This window comes from Pangasianodon hypophthalmus, chromosome 16, assembly GCF_027358585.1.
Source record: "Pangasianodon hypophthalmus isolate fPanHyp1 chromosome 16, fPanHyp1.pri, whole genome shotgun sequence".
In the NCBI taxonomy this organism is placed as follows: Eukaryota; Metazoa; Chordata; class Actinopteri; order Siluriformes; family Pangasiidae; genus Pangasianodon; species Pangasianodon hypophthalmus.
In genome coordinates, this window is record NC_069725.1 from 21,291,061 (window position 1) to 21,316,557 (window position 25,497).

At 38.4% G+C, this 25,497-nt stretch overlaps 2 protein-coding genes and 1 long non-coding RNA gene across 3 annotated transcripts; 1 reads left to right on the plus strand and 2 right to left on the minus strand.

Moving 5' to 3' along the window:
* Positions 1-2,738: 2,738 nt before the first annotated feature.
* On the minus strand, positions 2,739-4,302 carry LOC113530510 (chemokine XC receptor 1-like). Its single transcript, XM_026920602.3, has one exon. It carries the CDS (start codon positions 4,300-4,302, stop codon positions 3,301-3,303), a length of 1,002 nt encoding a protein of 333 aa, XP_026776403.3. The 3' UTR covers positions 2,739-3,300.
* Positions 4,303-8,737: 4,435 nt separating this feature from the next.
* On the minus strand, positions 8,738-11,278 carry LOC128320738 (uncharacterized). The gene is made up of 4 exons (XR_008304317.1): positions 11,232-11,278; positions 10,926-11,119; positions 10,707-10,784; positions 8,738-9,451 (listed from the first exon to the last, which is right to left on the minus strand). It is a non-coding gene; the product is annotated as an uncharacterized LOC128320738 (long non-coding RNA).
* Positions 11,279-15,868: 4,590 nt separating this feature from the next.
* Positions 15,869-25,476, plus strand: si:ch73-290k24.6 (uncharacterized). Its single transcript, XM_026921015.3, has 5 exons — positions 15,869-16,180; positions 16,674-16,715; positions 20,103-20,352; positions 22,246-22,407; positions 22,746-25,476. Exons 3-5 carry the CDS (start codon positions 20,208-20,210, stop codon positions 23,999-24,001), a joined length of 1,563 nt encoding a protein of 520 aa, XP_026776816.3. The 5' UTR covers positions 15,869-16,180; positions 16,674-16,715; positions 20,103-20,207; the 3' UTR covers positions 24,002-25,476.
* The last annotated feature ends 21 nt before the right edge of the window (positions 25,477-25,497 follow it).

Here is a 25,497-nt window from a genome sequence, read left to right on the forward strand (position 1 = left end):
GAAACGCGTCACTAAAATGAACTGAAACTCAGCGAATACTCAGCGAAGACACACAGATGAGAAATATATCTATGGAAAGCTTGAGGTGTCTACTTTTAAATGAAGTGAGTCAAATTGAAAACAAATATTCTCAGTTTATGTAATCCATATGAAACCAAGGAGAGGTACAGTCTTTCCGTCTCACTTCATTATCTGATAATGACCTGAGGCGGGACACATCCACACGCTTTCACAGGGAAAATAGTTCGGTGATTGACGTACGAGGCACACGCCCCCCTCCTTGCATATGAACTTTCTATACAAAAAGTGTCTTAGAAAATTTAAATCAATATATTGTTTTCTATATATATTGAATGAGTGAGCAGGATGATTTTCATGTCATTTTGAAGCAAAAACTCTAGGCTACAAGATCCAATTCTCAAAAGTCTCGTGGACAAATGTTTTGAATGAGTTTTATGGCCTTGTTTCAGTAACTTTTTTTGTTTGTTTTTTCAATAACCACTCATAACTGTTATTTTCTCCAAAATACAAACTTGTACATATATTCTGCCTACATATTATTGTAGCCCAGTTTGTGCTGATTACAGTGTAATCAGACTTTAGCCATTTATATTTTTGTAAGCAAATGAAAAATGCACAGATGTCAGGGCATGTCAAAACTTCTCCAGGGCCCCGAAACACCCTCAGACCCCACAGGGTTTACACCACAGACCATTCTTAAGCTGCACTGGAGACTCCTTCCATAAATGGTTTCTTTGTTAAATAACATGGTGTTAAATTAAATTTATTATTAGAGTTTGATTACATGGAGTATCTATCATACAAATGTCTATATAAGCTATTATAGAAATAATAAGGTTTGAATGAAATTAGAAAGAGTGCATTAATATAAACTTGTGATATACCTTGCGGTCAGCACTACTCTCAGAGCTGCTATTATAGAAAATTAATCAATACCTTCTGACCAATCAGAATTGAGAATTTGCCAGAGCTGTGCAATAAATTGCAATCCTTATTAGGGGATACATTTAAGTCTTATGCTTGCAGTGTCACAGTGATGGTTGATAGAGAAAAAGCTATTGCTGTGGGATGAATTAATTCTGTTAACTATCGAATGATGTGGACAGAGCATCACTTTCAATGGTCTTTACCCTTTTTTAAGGCTTGTTTTTTCTGTTTTTTAATATGTGACTATGTGCATATGTTTTTGCAGAAGAGTAAAATCCGTCATCCTAATTAGCACGAATAATGTAACAGTATTTAAATTTAGAATTAATCAAGCATTTGTTAAATATTGCAAGTCTTGCTGTTACATTATTATGGATATTTTTAACCATGTTTATGTATGCCCATGGGTACTTGGACTATCTGACTGATTCCTTGTGTTACACTGCTGTCTAGTAGCTTTAACATTAGCATTGCTATCCATAATGAGATGTGCATTATTCATCCAGATGTGGTGTAATCCCTTTGTCTATACGTTATTGTGTTATATATTGTAGATTTGTCTATTATAAAAAATATAGTTTGTAGTTTTGTATTAATATAATGTAAACTTCTATTCCAGAAACCAAACATATATTAAACATTATCCCAAGAAGCAAATGAGTGTGACCGCATGGGAGTGACCAATAACGAACATGTTTTCTCTTCATACTTTCTCTTCATTTTTGTAACAGTTCTGATATGATCAGTGTGTTACACCTCATTCCTGCTTTACTCACAGCAAAACAAGTCTCCATCATCCAACACAGTCACTATACTGAGCATGTTACTTTAGGTTAATTCAACTAGATGCACTATGTATGTATAGGCTGATTTCCCTAAGCCTGAACAGATCCAGACATGTGTAAGATGTTTGGTTTTTAAGGGCTGAATATTTCTCCTACATGCTCCACACCACATTTCATACATTTTACAGCCAGATTAGATCTTTGAGGTTTCATCTCGATTTGCTCAGTGTGCATACCTGCTCTAAACACCGCTGGATTGAGGATCTGCTCCAGGTTCGCTTTAGCTCTGTGAACGTTTGATTGACAGCAAATCCTGTTGCTGTTGTAATGTAATGCTAAAATGCAGTGCTAAGCTACTGTATAATGTGTTCAGTAGAAATGCTGTAAATCTAGATTTGTGTACATTAAATACAGATATGACTATATTGTACAAAGACTGAATTCATTTGAAAAACAAGACGAGCACGACGGCTATCTGATATCCTCTTATCCCATAAATCACATAAATAACACTTAGTTTTAGTTTGGTGGAGTTTCTAAGCTCTCCACATTCATACTCTTGTTATCTTTATCCAGCCTTCTTTTTCTTCATCTCTTTACAAATTCCTCATTCTCATTTTCCCCTAAGCAGTCACATCTGTATAGCATGTAAAAAAAAAATTTAAATCAATAAATAATTTTGTTAGAAACACAGTTCTGCTTTATTTAAATTTTCTTTTTTTTTTTTGTTGATACATTGCAGTGCAAATAATTGCAATGATACGCTGTGAAAAAATTGCAGATAATTTTTTTTTTCTCATTTTAAGCACTTTTTTTTTTTCAAGAAAGAAGAAAATTATCTGCCAATAGAGTAAGAAGAACTTTTTTAAAATGCTTACAATGAACAATAGAATGTAATAACAGACCAAATATTCTTCCATTTGATTTAATATAATTTCATAATAAGAAACATTATATAAATTTGCCTCCACATATACTACAGTGTTACATATCTACATATCTATATTCTTCTTTTATATCACAGATTTTAAGCTAATGTCACCTTTATAGAAAAAATACACTTTGAATATTAAAAAAAAAAAAGGTATAAATGTATCATGAGATAAATCATACTTTAAAGAAAATTCACCAATATATTGCAGGAGTCAAAAATAATTCATTAACACCCAGTCATTAAACCCTTACATGTATTACACAATAATGTTTTGAGTGTGAAAAATCCCCTATTTAGAGCCAAACATTGTCCAAGCTGGGGTCGTAGTCACAAAGAATCATAAAGCTAAATGCAGCTTCCAACTGTCCAGTTGAGAGTAAACGTCAAAGAGTAATGATTGTTTTCACATAAATGTTAATCTAAATCAAGCGATACAAACCCCCCCAAAAAAATCCATTTTAATTGCAGGTTGCAATGCAACAAAAGAGGAAAAAATTAATCAATTAACTGAGCTGCTTATTATTCATAGTAGTCACAGCAAACTATTTGCTTTGATGTTTTCTTGTTGTTGCTTTGTGCACATGTGAGAATTTTGCTAGGATTTTCTTGTTAGAAATGTCAGTATCTCTGAAGTCAAGTCTTTATGTCCAGCTCTGGGACTTGATTATTTAAATTGACAAAACTCCCAGAATGAAGTTCTACCATCCTCATTTGGGCAAAATTGAAAGCTCGCCTTTGAAAAATCTCTCTCACTGTCTTACGGAATTTTACACCAAATAAACCATAGATCACTGGATTGAGGCAGCATTGGGTGGCTGCCAGAAGGCCACAGATGTATTTGGCATAGTAGAGATGTTCTAAGACCTGATTATAAAACCCAATCTGATAATCTAAGAGCCAAATAAAATTCACTATGTTATAAGGAGCCCAACAAATAAAGAATGTAGCTACCAGAAAGAAGGCAAGTGCTGTAGTTCTGTGTTTCTGGTTTGTTGGTGATTTGAAGATGGTTTGCAGAATCCTGATGTAGCAAAAAGCCATGACCAAAAAGGCGCACACAAAAACAATGTGGCGTTCATACATTAAAGCAACAAGTGCAGTAATGCTGCTGTACATACAATGTCTTGAGTCAGGATATGCTTCAGCGTGCACTGTGACTGGCACTGCTGCCAACATGCTCACCAGCCACGCACAGACGAGAACGAGTGTGAAGCAACGTCCTTTCTTCCAGCCTGAGAGAGGGTGCACCCTGGCCATGTAGCGCTGAATGCTCATCAATACCAGGAACATGATGCTGCTGTAAAATCCAGTTGAGTCAATGAAGTCGACAACTTTGCACACTGCATCTCCAAGAGTCAAACCCCAGATGTAGTCACAAACCCAGAACAGTGGTACAACAGTGGACAGCAGGTCTGACAGAGCCAAGTTGAGTATGAAGATGATGGTCAGTGATCGGAGCCTCATGTAGAATACACTGATCACAACAACCAGGATGTTACCAATGAGACTGAGGAGGATCACAACGCTGAAGATTATGAGCACTTGAGTCTGACTCTCTTCAGCCTTGGATCCTTCATTGTACAGTTCATCTTCATAAAATGAATTATTGTGCACAAATCCAACTGGGGCCTCCATCACTGTGCTGTTTTCTGGAAAGCAAAGCAAGGATTGGGTGTGTGTATCTATACTACAGCAAATTAACAACTATATTTCTAGCTGAAATAAATACTTACCTATTTTCCTTTCCTGAGTTGACCTCGCTCACTGACTGAATCAGTCACTGAAGCAGTAACTTAATTCACTGAAGTTCCTTTCCTCTGTTTGTAGTGAGTATACAGGTCTGTAGGACGATTCATGTTGGTTCATTTTTACTTTTTTTTTTCATCAGACCACAGTATTGGAGTTCCCCTTTGTCTTCTTTTTCCCACACTTTGCTTCATAACGTAGCTTTACAGTGAAACTCAGGTAAAAAAGGTTGAACCACAGGTTGAAGCACACATTGTAAATGTGCATCAACTTATTTTTCTGCAGTGTGGGGTTTTGAGGTTTGAGTACTGGAGGTTTCAGATCTTAACAGCAACAGTGGAGGTATGGAGTGATTTTCCGTAATCACAGACTCAGTGGTTGAACCACTAAGGCAGGTGCAGACACCGACAGACCTATAAATGTTAAAGGTAAATTACAATTACAATATATATATTTGGGTGTAACATTTCCATTTAACATTTCGATTTATATTTGACCCTTACATGTACATTATTCTGATGTGTACATTTTTTTACATTATGTCTAGAGCAACACTTTAAAGCTGTAATTTTACATGAATCACTTTCTAAATGTATCAGAATGGCCTCAAATATTAAAATAAAAAGTCAGATAGAAAACAGCATTAAACTTTATACATTTGGCACCCGAAATTTACTCTTAGACACTCAGGTCACTTTCCATAAATGTTAAATAAACCTTAAATAAATGTCTCCTTACAGAAAATTCCACCATATCAATGATTATATGTTTTTGTGAAATAACAGCACGTTTTTGAAAATCTGTGTACTATTATTATTATTATTATTATTATTATTATTATTATTATTTATTAATATAAACCTGTCATTTGAATTACAGCTATTGTCAGAGCTGCTGGTATAGAAAATTAATCAACCAATCAGAATGGAGAATTCAGCAGCTTTTTGGTATAGATGTGATTAATTCAGGACAGTGACAGTGATAGCAGCGTCCTACCTGCTTCTGTACATTTTCAGCTTCCTGTACGTGGTTGGACATTCCACTTCAGTTGAACGTTTGCGAACTGTGTACTGGAAGATTTAATCTATGAAGAAAAATGACTTTATGTATCCTGTACTATGTTCATGAGTTGATATTTGTACTTGCATAATAATCCAGCTACTTTCTAAGAGACACACCTTCTGAAGAAATTTCTCCATCACTGTAGGGTCAGTCAGATCTTCACTGTTGTTTATCTTCATCCACATGTATACTCTTATTGTAGAAGACACCATCTGAATTTTTGGGCCAATGGTAGTAGTAGTAGTAGTAGTAGTAGTAGTAGTAGTAGTAGTAAAAGCAGTAGCAGCAGCAGTAATCACAGCAGTAGCAGTGTAATTATTAATGCCTTATTTACAAGAACATGTTCCATTCAAAAATGATGCTGGAAGGAAGATAATACCTTTCAGTTACAAAACAAATCGCATTACTTTCATAACTATTAGGTTGGGAAATTGGTTAATTTTTTTTTAATGAATTGCTTTATTCAACTCGTTTCTCACATTGCTGGAGGGACAGCATCCATTCCAATAAGAAAATGACTAAACCTGTATAACAATATTTTAGAATATTATAGTCTCTAATTACACGCTTGCTCACACAATGCTTAAAAGATCTGGTTAAGATTATGATTCAATTAAGATTTAAATTGATAAGACAGTTGAATGAAAGACAAGAAATAGATGCTGAATAAAGCTGTGTGTCACAGATATCTCTGTATCTGATGTTAGATATCATAAATTACATAATGAAAGAAGCAGAGACTTCAGAGACATCTACTGAACAGAAGGAGAGAAAAATATCTAACTATCTTAATCATGTAACAGAAATTAAGAAACAAAAATAGTGAGTAGACTTAATAGAAAGCCACGAACAGCACAGATCAGCTAGTCGTCTCTCTGAGCACCTTACTGTACAAATCAAACTGACTGTGGTTTTATTTGAAAACCAAATGCATGTTCTTAGCAGGAAATGCAAATCATTCTTAACTCCTTAAGGAAATTTAACCAGGAACAACCGCATTAGGCAAATTCTGCTGAAAGGGGCCCGTCCTTCAAGAAATGTGAATGAACCACACAGGCTCAGATAGTACACAGAACATCCAAACACACAATAGAATATAATAGTGTACAGAGTTTATACGTAGTCACTGAATTTATAATGTATATATGTTTATATGTATAATTATATCACAATAAAATTATAATGTTAGCTGACTTTTGTGTCTGTTTATTAATGACTCCACATTTCCCATTTATCTATAACAGCTGCTCTGACAATAGTGCCAATGTTGATTCAAATCACAGATTTATTATATTAATACGGTTTATAGCAACAATTCATTCACAGGAGCTCGTAGGGAGCTATGTGGAGACATGGCTACTGATTCTGCATACATAACTACTACACTGCTTATTGCACAACATATTTTACACATGCACTGCCACGTAACTTATGATTACTGTACATTTTAATACACACACTACCACAACTGCTCATCACACATGTCTAATGGACAGTTTTAAACCTACCAACCCGTAATATATTTCATACAGTTAATCTGTACAGGAATCTCAGTCTGTAAATAACTTGAAGAGCTATTTATATGTATATTTGTCCTTCTTGTTTGTGGTATTTTGTGAGTTAATTGTTCACTCTTGTGAACTGTTAAGTCTTAGTCTTCCTTGTTGCTCTTGTGTTGTGGCTCTTGTGACACCAAATTTCCCCTAGGGGATCGATAAAGTACTCTCTACTCTATATGCACCACAAGATAAATAGTCATCCAAGCAGAAATCAGTCTACACAGCACTGTCAGACAAGAACTACTGACACCTCAAATGAGGGCCTACGAGTTAGAATGAGTGAGTACAGAAACCAAAACTGTACAAGAGAAGGTTTTTTAGTTATACACTCAAAGTATTTTGTATTTATTGCTGTAGGTACAGCAGCATGTATTTCTGATTTTTCACTATCTCGGTTTCTGTCTTACACACACTGCCCCCACTGCCGGACATGAGTGAGTACAGCATCTACAGCTCTACTTCACTCCTCAGGTCAGTAGTGTTGGAAAACTAGCTCAGTGATTTTTTTTTGTCTTACTGTACTGTATACTGAATGTAACTGTTAGGAACCTCTACCTGATGAACAACCATAATTGCATCTCTATACTGCACTCATGAGATTATATTGTATCAGTATACATGGCATTTTAATTTAGAGTAATGGTAATGTTCATATTCAATTTACTTTCTGAGAAATTCTCATTTAAAAGTAGCATTAAAAAAAACAGGATTATACCAACTCCAGTCTTGTGTCTTCTTTGATTATAGACATAACGAACTTGCAGTCAAGAAAAGAGTGAGAGGTGTGTTAAGTAGAGATGTGCTTGAAGCTTCTTTTCCCACTCAATTTACATTTTTATCTGAATAAGCACCAAAGCCCAGCTTTGAGAAAATGGCGTTGTCAAGGAGACCCCAGCCTTTGAGGAAGTGTTCGAGGTGCCCATGGTGACCAAGGTGTCCCATCAAGAGGGAGACGGACAGGAAGTGAATGAGAGGACGAGACGAGGAAGAGGATGCCAATGCTGGACTTCAGAAAGAACAGCAGCACACATGACCTGAACACATGGGCCAAGTCTAACGCCACACAGGCAGGGGTGTGAAAAGTTCTGAGAAATGATACTTAAGTATTGATAAATTGTCAAAATCTTACTCAAGTGGAAGCCAAAAATGTATTCAAGTAAAAGTTTCCTTTTAAATGTACTGAAGTATTAGAAAGCAAAATGTTAATGTTTTTAAGTGATGAAATTAAGGAATTTCAGGTTTTGTTTTCTTGGAAATGTAATTAAGTAAGAGTACAAGTATTTAATTTCAGTAACACCCAAGTAAAATATAAATACCGCAAGTACAATTACTCAAGTATTTTCCACCCCTGCACGCAGGTGAGGCGACATGCTGGCCTTCATCATCCTCATCCTCACTTTGCTATAACTCTTTGTAATTATTTTACTCTCTGCAAGGGTGAAAAAAATTTAAATTCATTAGTTATCCCAGTCTCATGCCAGGAAACTATCTTAACTAGGCTAAATACATGGACATGATATAGAAAAACAATCCTCAACTGGGTGGTGTGATTAACATGAAGCATGCATTTTCATTGGTTTTGGCCTTTAATATCATCCTGAGTGACAAGTTTAAAATATTATTCATTTGAAGCAGACTTATGACATTAGTGAAAAAATTTCAATAAGAGGATTTGAAAAAAAATCCAGATTTTCCAGATTGATCATCACCCAACAACAATAAGTGTTCAGAAAATCTTCAATATTTTGATAACTCGATGAAAATTACAGCAGAAAACCACAAATAAACTAGAAAAACAGTTTGATGCTTAAATCAAATTCTGTGACATAACATTAATTAAGTCTTGTTATTTCCATCATGCATTCCACTACAAGGACTTAGTAACATAAGTTTTGACTTATCACTTATCAGGTCCGGTTTATGTCCCCCTGTCTCAATATACCTGAATTCACTTTATATTACATTCCCTGATGCTAGGGGGCGCAAAACTTAAATATGGTGTCTTGCAACTTCAGCAGGTCTAACTATTGCTGCAGGTCTAGTGCTCCGGCTCTGCAAATGGATAATGTTAAAACCTCTCATCTCTACCAAAATGTACTCTCTAATAATGATTTATTTGGCTACAGCTGGACCCCACTCTGATTTTCACCAAGTACAATATCGTCCATTTTCCCAGAACGAAAATGTGATGTAGAAAATAAATAAACAGGTAAGGAAACGTTACATGATAGCTAGATGTATTCTCAAACACCAAAGTCCTTACATAATGCTAACCCAGAAAACAAACACACACACACACACACACACAAAAAAACCCTACACCAGAGCCTTTCTTTTCCTTTTCTTTCCTTTTCTTCTTCCTCTCCTTTGGCCATGTCTTCTTCATGCCAGAAGGTCGTAAAATGCATTACTGACACCTGTAAGTCAGAATGAAAAACAACTTTACTGTAAATATTCTCTGGGAAAAAGAATAGTCTATCACATAATGAGTCACACAAAGACTTCATCCTGCTGCTTTTGTCAGCAGTCACATCATCAATAAATACAAGGGAACCAGTTCCATTGGCAGCCATACACACCCACACAGTAAGATGAGGTGGTATGCTTCAGATCATAAGCAGTTCCTTCCTTTCTCCACACACTTCTCTTCCCATCATTCTGCTACAAGTTCATCTTCATCTCATCTCTCCAGAAATGCACAGGCTTTTAGATGTTTTAGCAAATCTGGTCTCTAATCTGGTCTTCTTATTTTTGAGGCTTATCAATGGTTTACATTTTGTGGTAAACCTTCTGTATTTACTCTGGTGAAGTCTTCTCTTGATTGTTGACTTTGACACACATACATCTACCTCCTGGTGGGTGTTCTTGGTCTGGCCAGCTGTAGCAAATTGGTTTTTCTTCTTCATCAGGGAAAAAAATCTTCTCTCATCCACCACAGTTATTGTCCGTGGTCTTCCAGAACTTTTGGTGTTCCTGAGCTCACCAGTTTGTTCTTTCTTTATTTTTTAATGGTTGTGTTTGGATTTTTCAGACTAATGATGGCAGTGACAGCTCTTTGGACTTCATATTGAGAGTTAACAGCAACGGTTACCACATATAAAACGTGCTGCAAATCCTACACCATTCACCCAATTTGCATGTAAAGACCCTCAAATTAAACCTGAAAGTCTGCACTTTGAAATATATTCATTATTCAATTTCAACTGCAATATACTGTAGTAGACATCTAAAATTACAATAGCTTTGTCAATGTCAAAATATTTATTGATCTTACTGTACATCCATAAAAAAAAAAACATAAACGTAAATTGCCATATTCTTGCTTATCCTACTCCTAACCATAACTTTATCTGTTTGGGACAATATGAATTTCATCTGAAATGATTTGTAGAAATTATTGTGCAATTTACAATCAGGAGACTGTTTTAAGCCATTTAAGATAATAAGATAAGACATTTAGCAAGTAAGCAATAAAATAAGCAATAAGCCTCTTATAGGAAAATAATCATTAAATAATTTAATTACAGAAGGCAATATTCTTCTGACAAATCAACACCTTCAGGAGCAACACCTTCTGACAAATCAGAATCAAGAATTCAACAGCATTTCGGTAGAAACTTGCTTAATTCGTGACATGGCTATGAAAAGGTGATAGTGATAGTGACATCTTACCCTCTGTTAAGTTTCCCACTGTGGTTGGAGAGTCCACTTTAGTTGCACCTTTGAGAACTGTATGCTGGAAAGTTTAATCTAGGAAGAAAAATGACCTTATTTCTCATGTAGTACATTCATCACTTATCAGATATCTGTACTTGCACAACAATACGAGATGTTTATTCTAAACTCTTTTCCTGCATATATATCATAAAGTTATTTCCTACAGACACACACCTTCTGAAGAAAGTTCTCCATTACTGTAGGGTTGGTCAGATCCTCACTGCTGTTTATCTTCATCCGCACGTATACTCTTAGTTTAGAAGATGCCGTCTGGCTGGTGGGAGTAGAAGTAAAAGTAGTAGTATCTGTAGCAGTACTACCACTAGTTGCAGTTACAGTTGCAGTAGTTACTGTAACGAAAACGGGGGCTGGAAAGAAAATAACACCTTTTATTTATAACAAAATACATTATTTTTTGTAAATGTTAATGAGTTAAGACTTAATTCTTAATAAATTACTGTATTCAAACTCCATTCTTACGGGGCTGGTGGGACGGCATCCATTGTGATAAGAAAATGCCTAAACCTGCATAACAATTTAAGAAATTTATTTTAGAAAATTATTTTCTAAATGATACATTCGCTTATCCAATGCTTAGAATAAAACCTAAATATAAATACATCTGTCATGTTTAAATTGCTAAGATAATTGTAAATGGATGTTAAATAATTCTCTATCAATAAATCTGATACTTAATATCATAGTTTACCTAATGAAAGACCCAGACACTTTAGGGACATCTGTTAAACAGAGGGAAAAATTGCTAGCCAAGGCAACAGCAAGATTGTATACACAAACATTTTTTTGTCATGTAACACAGAAATAAAGAAATATGAAATAGTAGACGTACATATTAGAAGGTTCTTACCTCGAACTGCACAGATCAGTAAGCCGTCTCTCTCTGACTACGTTTAACTCAGAGCTACTCAGTTTGTTTGTGGTTTTATTTGAAAACCAAATGCACGTTAAAAGGGAATGCAAATAATTTCTCAGTTCTTAAGGATATTTAACCATGATGTATGGCATGAGGCAAATATGATATACAGTATTATAATTTGTATATGCTATTTGAAAAAAAAAAAAAAAGCGCTGTTATTTAACAAAGAAAAATGTTTTTGGTGAATAATTGTTGGTGATATTTTCAGTATGTTTGTTTAACACTTGTGGAAGGAGTCTCCAGTGTCAACCCTTGGACTTTGTGCTTTGTGGTTATTTAACTTCAAGAGACATAAATGAGAAGCTAGTGAGGGAACGACTGTCTATAGCTGCTATAACATAAGTGATGCCATTACCACCAACTTGTTTAACTGACATTTCACAACATTAAATGCAACTATAAATGGATAAAAACTATGACACATTGTTCACTGATTCATTATAAAATGTAATCATTGGTAATTTGCTCTAGTTTAAGTGGTAGAAAACACTTCACGTGCTGGAAAATAATAGCATTGTCATGTTTTATTCCTTGTGTAAATTAAATGCAAATGAAATCAATAAATAGCACCTGCTGTTAGCCAATCATTTTCTTGGTCCTTCAGTGGAGTTGGACTTTACTAATGGTTGTGATTCATGCAATAGAGAAATATATTTCCGTTCAGGAAAGCTAGTTTGGGTAGAAAATGTAACCATATGAAGGGTTTTCCTAGGCCGCCACACATTATATTAAAACCCCCCATTTTACACTCATTACAACTAGAATGATTTATGACAGAGGATGAGTATATGTGCTACACTCCAAGCCACATACGTATGACAATTATTGTCCCTCTCTTTTTAAATCCCTGCTGACGCCCTTATTTTGCATGATATATGCACCACTGCAGGAAAAACAGTCAGCCAAGCGTAAATACGCGCAAACAGCATCGTCCCAACATGAACTGTTGAAACTGAATGAGGGAAAACCACATGGCGTCATTCTTTTCACTCCGAGAGTTCATTTGGTTATTTTATTATATTTATTATATTTAAATAATGTTTAATTTAAAAGTGGACACTGATTTTAAAGTGTAACATCATAAAACCGTCTTTTTTTTTTTTTTTTTTTTTTAGAAGATTTTAATATACTAGGATGAAATTGGTTCATTTAATTGTAGTAGTGTGGATTATAAAGATTGGTTGTTTATGTAGACACATTAATTCACGTTTGCTATCCAAAGTGTCTGTTGTTGCAGTTGCTTAGTTTCTGAATTTAGCCTAATCCAGAATTAGTATGGAATTTGCATTACTCAAATACACCACTATTGACTATATACTTTGCTTAATTTAAGAGACAAATCTCAAAACTGGGCTGCTATTTACAGTTTACGTTTACATTTCCAGCATTTAGCAGACGCTCTTATCCAGAGCAATGTACAGACATCTCCATCAAAATGATATCTTCAAGCTTTTACAAGTTGAATCAGTGGCTAAGAACACTATCACACTAAACCATGTAAGAGAGAAGCTAGTAGAGCAAGTTAGTAGATCAACAAGTCTTAGTTAGTTTTAGTGATCTGGTAAGCCCTTAAAAAGAGACTCCAAATCGAGTTGTTACTCATAAGTACGTTCTCATTCTCATCTATCAGTTCTAAGCACCCTTAAAACAGACACGGCTGGACTGGACACCTGTTCCCACATGTATACACACACATTGTGGAATCACCTTGTTGATGGCAGAGGTCAGAGGAGAATGACTAGACTTGCTCTCAAATAACTCATACATAACTACTCTTTACAACCGTAGTGAAGAGAAAAGCATCCCAGAATACACAACACATCAAGCCTTGAGGTGGATGGGTTACAACAGTAGATGATCGCATTGGATTCCCGTCCTATGGTGGCTGAACAGTTAAGGCTCTGAGTTACTGATTCGAAGGTCAGGGGTTCAAGCCCCAGCACTTGAGCAAGGCTCTTAACCACATCTGCTCCAGGGGTGCTGTATCATGGCTGATTTTACACTCTGACCCCAGCTTGCTAGGAAGCTGATATGTGAAGAACAGCATTTCATTGGCTCTGTACAGTGACAATAAAGTTGAATCTAATCTATATATATATATAGGGGAATCAGTATGATGATAAAAAATGGATACTGAATCTTTCTCTACTTGTGTAATGATAAAGGCATTTGTAGTCATGCATATATAAGGTTCTATGGAAATACAGTGAAAAGACATTTCGGGATGAATGTGAGTGGTACTCAAATAGAATCCAAGCCATGGGGGTATTCGTTCTGTCTTTAAAAGCTTTGCTCCAGCACTGATTTGCAGAAAATATGCAAATACCACTGCAAGAAAAAAGAGCCAGCCAAGCAGAAATACCTCAAAACAGCAACATCCGAACTGGAACTACTGACCCCTATTGAGTACAGAAACAAAAATCTTTTTTTTTTTAAAGATATACACTTAGTATATGTTTAATTTATTAAGTAAAGCTAGTATCTACATTCATTGTACTATACAGGTGAACAATTGCTAACTGTAGCCATCTGTTGCTGTTCACAAAGAGATCATCAGAGGACCGTCTCTGAATCTGGGAGATGGCTCGTTCTCAGCACAGCAGTGACACTGACATGGTAGTGTGTGTAATGCACGGCTATGAGTGTGTCATTCTGCTGTTGGATGCATATTTTCAAGTAGTTACAAATTCCAGCAATGCTACCCAGTAATTTTTTCATTCTCAGATCATACTGTAATACTGAGGAGATGGTCATAATGGCTGGTTGCCACACAACCCATGTTATCAAATGTTCTTGCAGTACCATTTTTCTACCAGAGAGGGTGGAGGAAGCAGTAGCTTTGAAGAAAGAGAAGTAGAGAGAAGAAAGAGAAGTATATAAGAAGAAGTAAACACTTGTAGAAATGTTATTTTTGTTCATTGAATCATGTGATTTGTCTGAGTTAAGGAAAAGATGGGCAAATTATTATTACTATTATTATTATTATTATTATTATTATTATTATTATTATTACATTTTTATACTTAGATTCTGATGTTTGTTAATAGATATAATGACTCTTTTGGTTACTTTGGCCATTTTTGTTACAGTTTTTGTGAAAATGAAGGAACATCAGTAAAACCTACCTGTAAATGATATGTTAGTAGGCTATTTTGTGCTCGTAGTAAGTGTAGTAACGGTTTCAGTGTAACAAACTATTACTAGAATTTTATGTAGCGAACACAAACAAGCGGAGTGATACATACAGTGAAATGTCCTAGTATTTACTATTATGCTAAATTATCAGCGCTCTTGGGACACTGCTTATCCAATCAAATTAGTGGATCAAAACTTACTGCTTTATAATAAATCATTTAATTTATTATTAGTAATATTTGCTATAAACAATTCCTCTGCCACACAATGTAGACTGTTAACAGTAAGATCTGGTTGCTAAGAAACATAACAGGTAAAGATTAGTGCATTCTATGAATAACTGGTTTATGTGTAAGGGTATTACAGGTTTAAACCCTGGTGCATTAATGCAGAATTGTTGCCATGCGGTCACAGCTGTGAGGAAACTATCCGTGTTATAAGTAATATATCGTTCAGTGTTCAGTATAATTGGTGTAGCTATGCATTTTAGGGGCGGGCATACCTGTATGAACTCACACAGTTGGTAAATTTGTAATGTTATTCTGTGTGTTCATGTCTCCATGTTTTTCACTTGGAAGGCACGGAGGCTTAGTGGTTCGCACTGTTGCCTCGCACCTCTGGGGTTGGGGGTTTGATTCCTGCTTTTGCCCTGTGTGTGCGGAGCTTGCAGGTTCTCCCTGTGCTTCAGGGGTTTCCTCCGGGTATTCCGGTTTCCTTCGCCAGTCCAAAGACATGCGTTGTAGGCTGACTGGTGTTTCCAAATTGTCCGTAATGTGTGTGTGTGTGTGTGTGATTGTGCCCTGTGATGGGTTGGCACCCTGTCCAGGGTGTCCCCTGCCCTGTGCCCCGAGCCCCCTGGGATAGACTCCAGGCTCCCCAGCGACCCTATGCAGGATAAGCGGTACAGAAAATGGATGGAGGGATGGAGGGATGGATGGATGTTTTTCACTCTCTGTGTGTTGTTGCTATGAGACATGCAGGCTACCGCTTTGCAGCACTGTGATTGGTTGTCACGCTGACCCGCCCCAGCCAATCAGCGTGAAGCCCGCTTCCCGTCCATGTAATCCCTGTCCTGCAGTCTCTCTATCCGCTTTTTTATTATATATATATTTATATATTATCAGCGGGGCCTTTCCGCCTCTTTTTTCACGCTTAGCGCGTCGCAGGCGCTCCCGGTTTGGCCGTTAATCCACCGCGAGCGCCATGTTCATGCAGACGCGGGGAGCAATGGCGCATCGGGACCATGGCGAGGCGCAGGCTCGGGAGGATGGAGAGAGCAGCAGGAATTAGAGACGTCGGACGGCGCGGCTTTGAGAATCGGAATGGGTCGGAAGGGCACTCGTCTGCGCGCGGAACGGTGCGTGAATTTCCCCCTGTTTTCTCGCTAATCACGAGAGACGTCTCGCGCGCTGAGCGGCCATGAGACGCATCGGTGCAACTGCGTCTCCGTCTGGAGCTCATTGCCAGGGCCTCGGATACAACAGTCGTTATTTTGCACGCGCAGTATTTGCTGTGCAAATCTGAGATAAACGTCATTGTTCATCATTGGGCTTATTGTTGTTATCGCGCGCTTGCCTCTGATTGACGTGTGCTCTGGGCGATAAGAACAGCCATGATGGCTCACTCCTTGTGACATTTGCAGCACAGATCATGTACCAACAGTTAGTACTAAACATGGCTGCTTTATTGAGCTGCCCTTCGCATAAGATAATCTACACGTGCACACGCGCGCGCACAAATCCTTAATTATCACCATAGGAAATGCACAAATCTGGACCTTCAGACAGGTCTTGCATGGGTATTATTTCCAGGCTGCACCACTGAATTTCTTGTTTGTGTTGTTCATGTAGATGGCTGTGGCAGAACGTATAAAGAGCAGCATCCTTCACCAGGTAATTCTCCTCTTAAGTACAGATTAAATGTATGGTTTATTTCTCATGTCTGCATCAGTTCAGGTCAACATGCTGCATCAGCTCTGAGGATCTCAGCCTACTAATCGAGTCATCAAGTTAAGATCACCAGATTATCCTGCGATCAAAACTTGATCAATAATTACTGTAGACTGAGCGAGATTATTAATCACAGGAATAAAACTAGCATTGCAGGTTATGCACTGCATGAAAACAGAAATCTGGATCTATTTTTCACTTCCTGTGTCTGCTGGCATGTTTCCATCCAAATTAGTTAATTAATGCATTAATCATTATTGCTCACCTTTACCAATAAGCAATAAAGATATAGGCAAAGTATATAGTTCCTACTGTCACGTGTATTTTTTATGCACTTTACCCTTATATTCCTCAATCTGAAAAAAAATAGTCAAGAAATATGTACGCAAAAATGCTTAGATTTGGATTTATTTCACATCACAGTTTATGCAAGGATAACCATTATAAAAGGAGAGTGAAATACTTTAATTTGCAGAACTCCAACAACAAATCAGTCAATTAAAAGAAGAATAAAATAGAGATAATGTAATATAAAAATAGAAAAAAAGGATATACAGTATTGTATACATAATATGAAATAAATACATAGTAGATCTCAGTATTAAGCTATACAATTATGATGTACAAATTTTTGTAAATAGCGGTGACAAGTGATATAAGAAGATTATTTCTGAGATTATAACAGTGTAGTTCTGTTGGCTGCGGTATCTGATGATCCTCCAGGTCCTCCTCAGGCATCGTCTGGTGCAGATGTCCCGGAGGGGTGGATTCTCACCTCCACTGATGCGCTGAGCAGTTAGTACTACTCTCTGCAGGTTTACAGTTACAGCAGGTAATGCTACCAGTTAGGATGCTCTTAGGATGCAGTTACAGAACAACCTGAGGATTCTGGAGCTCAGACAGGCACCTGAGGTTGCAGACACTATTGTGCCTTCCTTATGACAGCTCTGTTATGCAAGTGAAACCATCGGTGATGTGGACACCAAGGAATTTAAAGCTGTTGACCCTGTCTACTGCAGCTCCGTTTATAGTGAGGGGGTGTATGCTCTTACGTGTTTCCTGTAGTCCACTGTCTAGTCGATGTCCAGGGAGAAATGCATTTGTGAATTTTCAGTTACCAACTCTTATTAGGATTATGCAGAATGAAAAATAGATGCAGAAGAATCATTAGCTGAACATTCTTTATTTTTCCTTACATGCAGAAAATTCTCAAATAAGGCTGGAAAGAGTTCAAATTCACGCTATGTACACTAGCAGATATATATATATATATATATATAATATAATATATAATGAAAAAAATTAACATTATTATTGAGTCAGGGGACAGAATTACTCTGTAATATGTTATTCCTGGGTTGCTATGACTTTTGAGTTGTCCTGATAATCCTATAATAGTAATTCTCCTTCAGTGCTGTGTCAGGTCAGAATTGAACATTTTTATGCATATGTCATACGCCAACTCACTTCACAAATTTAGGCACAAAATAAGTCAGAATATACAGTGACTGGAAGGAGCCGGCAGCCAATCAGGAGAGAGAAAGAGTAAACATTAGAGAGTGTAAATAAACGAATTGGGAGTCTGCGAGTTGAAGAGTCAGTATGATATTTAAGGAGGAAAATGGATTCTGCTTTTGAGATTTAGTTTTTTTCTTCAAGTAAGGCTAACTGGATGGAAGCTCGTTATCCGGTTGTGAAGTTCTTTAGCTAGAGAAGTCATGATAGCCAGTAAGAGTAGGTGTTTCTGTGTATTTTTTTTTTTTATTTCATATTTAAAACTCATATAAAAGTCATACTGGCGAGAGTATATTTATTGCTTTGTCACCTTATAATCAATAATTCTGTCATGTTGATGTACAAAAAGGTTTTTATTTTTTTTCTCATAATGCTTCTGTAATACTGAGGAAACAGTTGCAGATTATTATATCCTTAACGTGCATCCAAAACTGCATACTACTCAGCTAAATAGCTTGTAATATCCAGTTGCTGTCGTTACTTGGTGTGCATTATGCATTTTGGGACACAGCCCTGAATTCTCTCTGAATGTATATTACTTGGCACTCGTAGCCGTGAGATTAATCTGTGTGGTGCAGCACAACTCATGCTACGAAATGTTTTTCCATTAGAAGCAGATTTATAGCAGAGAAGGCGAAATTCTAAAATCTTACAACCAGCAACTTTAGTGAGCCAATAACAGGATGTCAAAAGAGTGCTTAAAACGCTGCTGCAGTACTAAATAGCAGGTCAACATAGTGCTTTCAGATTGAAGTTTACCATGAAACTTGGCCAATAAGTCATAGGTAACACATAGGTACTATATTGACGTACTGTTTAGTGCAGTAGAGCACAGCTTCCCAAACCTGGTCCTGGAATTTTTAGGAAGGCTGTTAATTAGATGGATCGTGTGTATAATGTACAGTTTTGGACGTAGCCATGGAACGGATAGAACCCACACACAATCTAGGGATGTAACCAAATAGGAATACAATATTTGGAGTGAACAGATAATGTGTTCTAAACAGATATAAATATGAGGAGCGTTATTTTTGTTTTAGAAAACTTGCCAGAAAGGTTCACAGGCAGTCTTGTTGAGACTGCAGGTGTGTATCAGGACTGGGATCCCAAAAGACACAAGAAGTGGCACGAGCGAGTCAAAGACCAGTGCATTTACAGCATTCGTAGTAACCCCCTACTAGAAATAAAACCAACAATATTTGTTAGAAAATCTCAAATAATGTGATGTAGCTGAGGTTGTGGAACTGTTAGAGCCAGAGTTCACATAGTTCAATTCAATTCAATTTTATTAGTGTAGCGCTTTTAATAATGGACATGGTCACAAAGTAGCTTTACAGAAATAAATAGATTCAAATTAAATTAAACCAAAATAAATTGTGAATATGTGAATTTATCACTACATAGTGCATCTACATCCAGGGCATAGAGGTAGAGTTATATTTAATTTAAAAAAAAAGAAACATAACTCCTTCCGGTTTAAACCACACCTACTGTACTTGCGGTTTAAAACGTGAATAAAGATACAGATATTTGGCGCACTAAACACATATAAACAGATAGTGGCATTGTGCTTCATTTCCAAGATAAATATTTATGAAAAATGCTGTATCATTGCTTCTATTAAAAAATTCATCACCATTTTAATCAGCATTCCAATCACAGAAAAGGGTAAAAACCATGCAATATTTGCTTGGCTTTCATATGCACACACTCTAAATTAGCATAAGAACATGTCCATGGAGACTATATGTGAGATCATTGTGTGATTGAAGAGTCCTCTTGACTTTTTTTCCCCCCGTCCCCTTTGTCTCTCAGACACCCTGATTGCAAGGAGGCTTGTTGGCCACTGTTGCCACGGCAGCGGTCGTGGAGGAAGAGAAGGAGCGGCTGTTGCGGTGGCGCCACGCTCTGCTGGAGGGGATGGAGTACCACAGCACGGGAACCCTGCCGCTCCTGGGCAGCCCGCGTTACTGTCCCGGTGCCAACAGTGCCAGCGGGTACCTCTGCCAGACGGGCCACTGCTGTGGGGAGACCGGCTGCTGCACTTATTACTACGAGCTGTGGTGTGAGTGCAATTTATATTTACACTTCACACAGATTAGATACAGCCTGCCATCATTCAGTGATCAGAGAACTACATGGCAGTTGACACGGCTCCCAGATGGAGTCTATATTTTGCCGAACGTCCTCCCTCATGAAACATGAACGTGCTTGAAATGCATTCTGCCTTACGTGGATAAATACGTCAGCGAATAAATAAATGTAATGTCTGAATTATATTTAGGACATGGTTTAATATGAAGCAGCCTACTCAAATTCTGTCATTATTTAGTTTCTTTGAGATTCACAGAAAAAATGATCTAGTGACACATTTTTGTGAATGTTTGGGCTATTTTAATAACAAAGCCATAATCGACCCACTCTCAATGAGTGCTTGCAGTTTGTACAGAGTGAAAAGGTCTTCATCATCAAGCTTTTATTCACTATTCATCGTCATAACTGACAAATTGTCTGGTTAAAGGAAAAATCCACCCTGAATGACTTGCATATTAATCTTTATAATTAACTTCAACAACGTCCAAGATGAAATTTGTAGTTTAAACTTGTTTCACTGACATCTTGTTCTGTTTTCACCTTGCTTAACGGTTTCCTATATTACCCAGGAATTGCCTGCTGATAGTGGTGTAGCGGGATTTAGCCTTCGCTTTATTTCTACCTAAAGAGAGCGATGCAGCGGCACTTTAGTGCTTTAGTCTGTCCAGCTCTCTCACCTCCTCGTCTGTACACTCTCTCAGTCTCAAACAGATCAGCTTTCAAAGCTCGTTATATAATAGATCGCTAACTAACCGAACCGAGTCGCTCCTGTAACTCAGCACAGCTGCGTCGTATAGCCGCATTGCATTCTGGGACATTGAGTCTAGGGTTTGTACCAACAACTCCACCTCTTAATCATTGGATTTCTCATTAATTTGATGATGAACATCACTGGAAAATTGTTAATAAGCCATTGTAACTGTGCCAGTAATAGGTCAGTGGCACAGTGAAGGTTCTCCATGTGGCTTCTTTAAAAAAAAATGCTCATTTGAGAGCAATGATAAGATCTTACTAACCAAGCAATAACATTACAAAAGTAGTTTAAACAGAATTTTGTGTCATTAACATTTAGCTACAGTAATTATTACAAGAATGTCCTAGGTAGCTTGCTAAGATACTGTCTTGGTCCCTGATGCTAACATTTTGTTAGCTTATACATAGTAAGTAAAGCAGATCATGAGTTGGCAGGGTGTGTGATGAGGCGCTATGTTTTTTTTGCATGATGCTCTGGAAAGTCATGCACACTGGAGACTCCTTCTATAAATGTTTAAAAAAAAGCCTTTTACAGAAAGCTTGATTAAACGATTATATGACTTTTGTTAAATAACAAGTTTTCTTAATCCACTTATTATTAGACTTAGATTATGTAGAGATTTTGTCCCTGAGAGTTGTTACTATAGAAACGATAACATATTAGAATGTATTGTATTATATTAGAATATAAACCTATTGACGGAGCTGCCGTTGTGGTAAATGAATCACCTTGTGACCAATCAGAGAGGAGAATTCAACAGCGCTGTGGCATAATGAGCTTAAATATTAGCAAGAAAAATCAGTCATAAAAGAATATCTGTAATTTTTTCATGAGGAGATGGCAGGAACCCTGTAATACCACACTATGTAGGTATGCTAGATAACTCAGTTATGGCACTGTAAGTGTAACACAATCCACTTCTGTCATTCTGTTGGATGTCATAAAAACCCTCTGTTCTGACAAATAGCAAAGTGAATTTTGTGGCAAATACAATCACTAGACAATTCATCTGCAGGATCCTGCAGATCTGCAGGATCCACTTTTCAGTTTGTGAGTGTTCACGTCATCTGTCAGTGTATGTAATATCTGCTGTATGTGTGTGTGTCGCAGGGTTTTGGCTCTTATGGAGTGTATTGATCCTGTTCAGCTGCTGCTGTGCGTATCGACACCGCCAGGCTAAACAGAGAGTGCAGCAGCAGCAGAGGCAGAGAGAGATCAACCTGATGGCCTACCACGGAGCCTGCAGCTACCCGTCCTCCATGCTGGACCTCAGTACACACTCCTCTCTTTCTCATCCGTCCTCTCTTTCGCTTTTTTGGGTTCTGTCTCAAATGCTAGGCTTCATCTGTAACTAATAATTGTCAATGCTTAATACAGCGTGGTAGGCACGGTGTATTTTTCATACATAAATTGGTGTTGCTGTTGCGTTTGGTTCCAGAAAGGTCCAACATAATCCTCCTTATTTGCAAATAATTTGATGTGGATACCAAAAATGAAACAACCCAAACACTAGCATTTGGGACACACCCTTTTTTGCATCATCTCTCTGTCTCTGTTTTACTTCCATTAAGTGATACCACACATCTGCCTGTCTTGTTGTTAATCGGCAGGTTTCCTTGCATCACTCAAACTGCCATCCTATGAGGAAGTAGCGGCGCAGCCCAGCACCCCGCCCCCTCCCTACAGCTCGGTGGCTTACCCACGAGGCTCCGCCCATCCCGGGCCAAGTCACATGCTGTCCTCGCAGAGCTCTGACAACTACACCAGCTGCTCATGCGACTCCTGCTGCCCGTCTTCGCCCTGTAGCTCCTCCCCTTCCTCCGCCCAGCTCACAGACGAGACTGACACTAGCCACACCTCCACGCCTTCTCACAGCGAAGCGGTACCCATTAACTCAGTTTCTGGACGTGCCACAGAGCAACACTCTGAGACTCTTTCGACTCCGCCTCTTAATGAGCCTGGCCCCACCTCCTCAGCAGAAGTGATGGAGGTGGACTTGCCAGACTCCGCCTCCCTCGACTGTAATGGCAACAGGACTGTTAAAACAGTCACTAATCCAACAGTTAACAACAACGTGATCAGTGACGCTGAAGAAAGTGCTAACTCGAATGAAACTGGTAACGTGACTCAAATTAGTAACTCAAATGATGTTAATAACCGCAGCATCACTGAAAGCTCTAACGTACCTCAGTGTAACAACACTAATGATATTAGCAGCAAGGGTCAAGTGTCCAACCTCAGTCCTACCAGAGACGATAAAACCACTGACTTCGACCTCTTTCATCCACCCAGCAATATGTCCCAAAATACATCTTATCCTCCCATCGCCATCCCCTCATCCTCTCCTCCATCCTGTTCTCCTTTGTCTCCGTTTTCTCCTCCCCTCCCTCCTCCCTTATCCCCGATCTCTGACCCTCTAGGCGCCATCTCTGAGCAGCAGAGCTCTCCTGTGCAGTGGGCGGAGCCAACACAGACACACCATTCAGCCCCTCACCCACAGTCTCCGCCCAAACCTGCAGTCTTTTCACCCGACTTCCTGGAGCCGGAGCGGCGTGATTCGGCAGTGTGCGATCTTGACGTGGATCAAACGCACTTCCAGCAGCGCCGCCTAACCGGAGACTCCGGGATTGAGGTCTGCCGCTGTCGGATCAACCATGATGGGGAGGAGGAGGAAGACGATGAAGACGAAGAGAGGGATCGTTTAGAGGACAAGCCTAGCGCTGTTACAAGTGACGACCTCCACGACAGCGCCGACTGCTCCGTACGTGCCCAGCTCTCCCCTTCTGAGCTCGGAGACACGTGCGGGTCCGGCTCAGCCACGCCGGCGCGCAGCGATGCGGTCGTTATAGCCATGGAAACCGTTTGACGGACAGGTGGGCTGTTGAAATCCAGCATACAAGGGCTGTGCGTCAGCGGTGCTGAGAGAGCCTTCGGCTGTGCAAAGTGGATTGCCATTTAGTCCGAGTCTAAACTAGCCGTGCTGTTGCATTAGGACTGACATCGTAGGGTGGTGAAAAGTGAACCTCTAACTTAATAGCATAGCATAGGAAGGTCTCTCTATCTCTCCCTCTTACTCTCTCTCTCTGTTGTAGGATAAATGTCCTCAGTTCTCCAGTGCTTAACAAAAAGCCTGTTTTTGTGCTAACAGAGAGACTGACATTAGAGCCACAGACTCTGCTCTAACACACACCCACACACTCTCACACTCAAACACACAGTAACCTTTGTGTATGACCCCGTCTGGGATGGTGACATGGTGGTACAACAACACCATGTTCCTCTGTGAACTCAGTAGCACATGCAACAACCAACACCCCCCCATCTCTCTATCTCTCTATCTATCTCTCTCGCCCTCTCTCTCGTTTCTCGGCTTGCATCATAGCCTCTGACGCAGAATCAGAGATCTAGTCTACTAGATCTAGTGTCGTACACATCGATAGATTATGAAGATGCTTGAACCGTTTGGTTTAAACGCTGCCGACAGTAAAGATGCAATAACACACTCTAACACACACACACACACACACATCTGTCCTGTGTGCCTCTGGGTAGTGTAGTTCACACCAGGTCAGACAGCCATTTTGTGCTTGATGTTAATCGGAGCTTATCAGCTGAATGTAGGTTCCTCACTGGTTCACGCAAAGCAACACACACTTTCCCTCTCTCTCTCTCTCTCTCTCTCTCTCTCTCTTTCTCTCTTTCTCTCTCTCTCACACACACACACACATCCAAAACACCAGACTGCATTCTTCTTGTTTTCCCAGAGTTTCAGAACACCAGCTTGGCCAAACAAATGCTGCACCTCAATCATGGAAGAAGAAAAAAAAAAAAGAAAAACCTCAGGACATTGTTTTTTTGTTGTTTTCGTTTTTAATTTTATTAGCATTTTCTTACGTCTAAATGTGGAAACACGGAAACAGCATTGCTCATTGGCGACACAAAAGCAGCCTAAAGACTCTCCGAACTGCTCTCCAACGAAGACAAATATCAATATGGGAAAAACACATACAAATAAATATATATGTAGGTGCAGAAAATATATATATATATATGCTCTCTGTGAAATGATATATTTTCTAAGCATGCCATGTCATTTGGAGTGCAGCACTAGAAGCTGGTGTAAAAATGTAATCCGCGGCTGAGAGATGTGTGTGTCGATTCTAGTGTTACTATGGCATCAGTACCGAGTTACACTTACATTACTATGGCGTTCCCATGGTGCTGCCGTGGCGTTACTATGACAACCTTCTTTAGTCTGAGCAATAGAGTATGTTTGATGTCCCTGTGAGATTGTGAAAGGTGTGAAAATGTTATTCTTACCACTAAACAAGTCAACTGAAACCCCTGTCTCGTCATTTTTTT

Bases quoted from the DNA above. Each gene is read 5' to 3' on its own strand.
- LOC113530510 (XM_026920602.3), bottom strand. From the start codon at position 4,302: ATGGAGGCCCCAGTTGGATTTGTGCACAATAATTCATTTTATGAAGAT.
- si:ch73-290k24.6 (XM_026921015.3), top strand. From the start codon at position 20,208: ATGGAGTACCACAGCACGGGAACCCTGCCGCTCCTGGGCAGCCCGCGT. The intron at 20,353-22,245 runs GTGAGTGCAATT...TGTGTGTCGCAG, and splicing joins TTATTACTACGAGCTGTGGT to GGTTTTGGCTCTTATGGAGT. The intron at 22,408-22,745 runs GTACACACTCCT...GTTAATCGGCAG, and splicing joins GTCCTCCATGCTGGACCTCA to GTTTCCTTGCATCACTCAAA.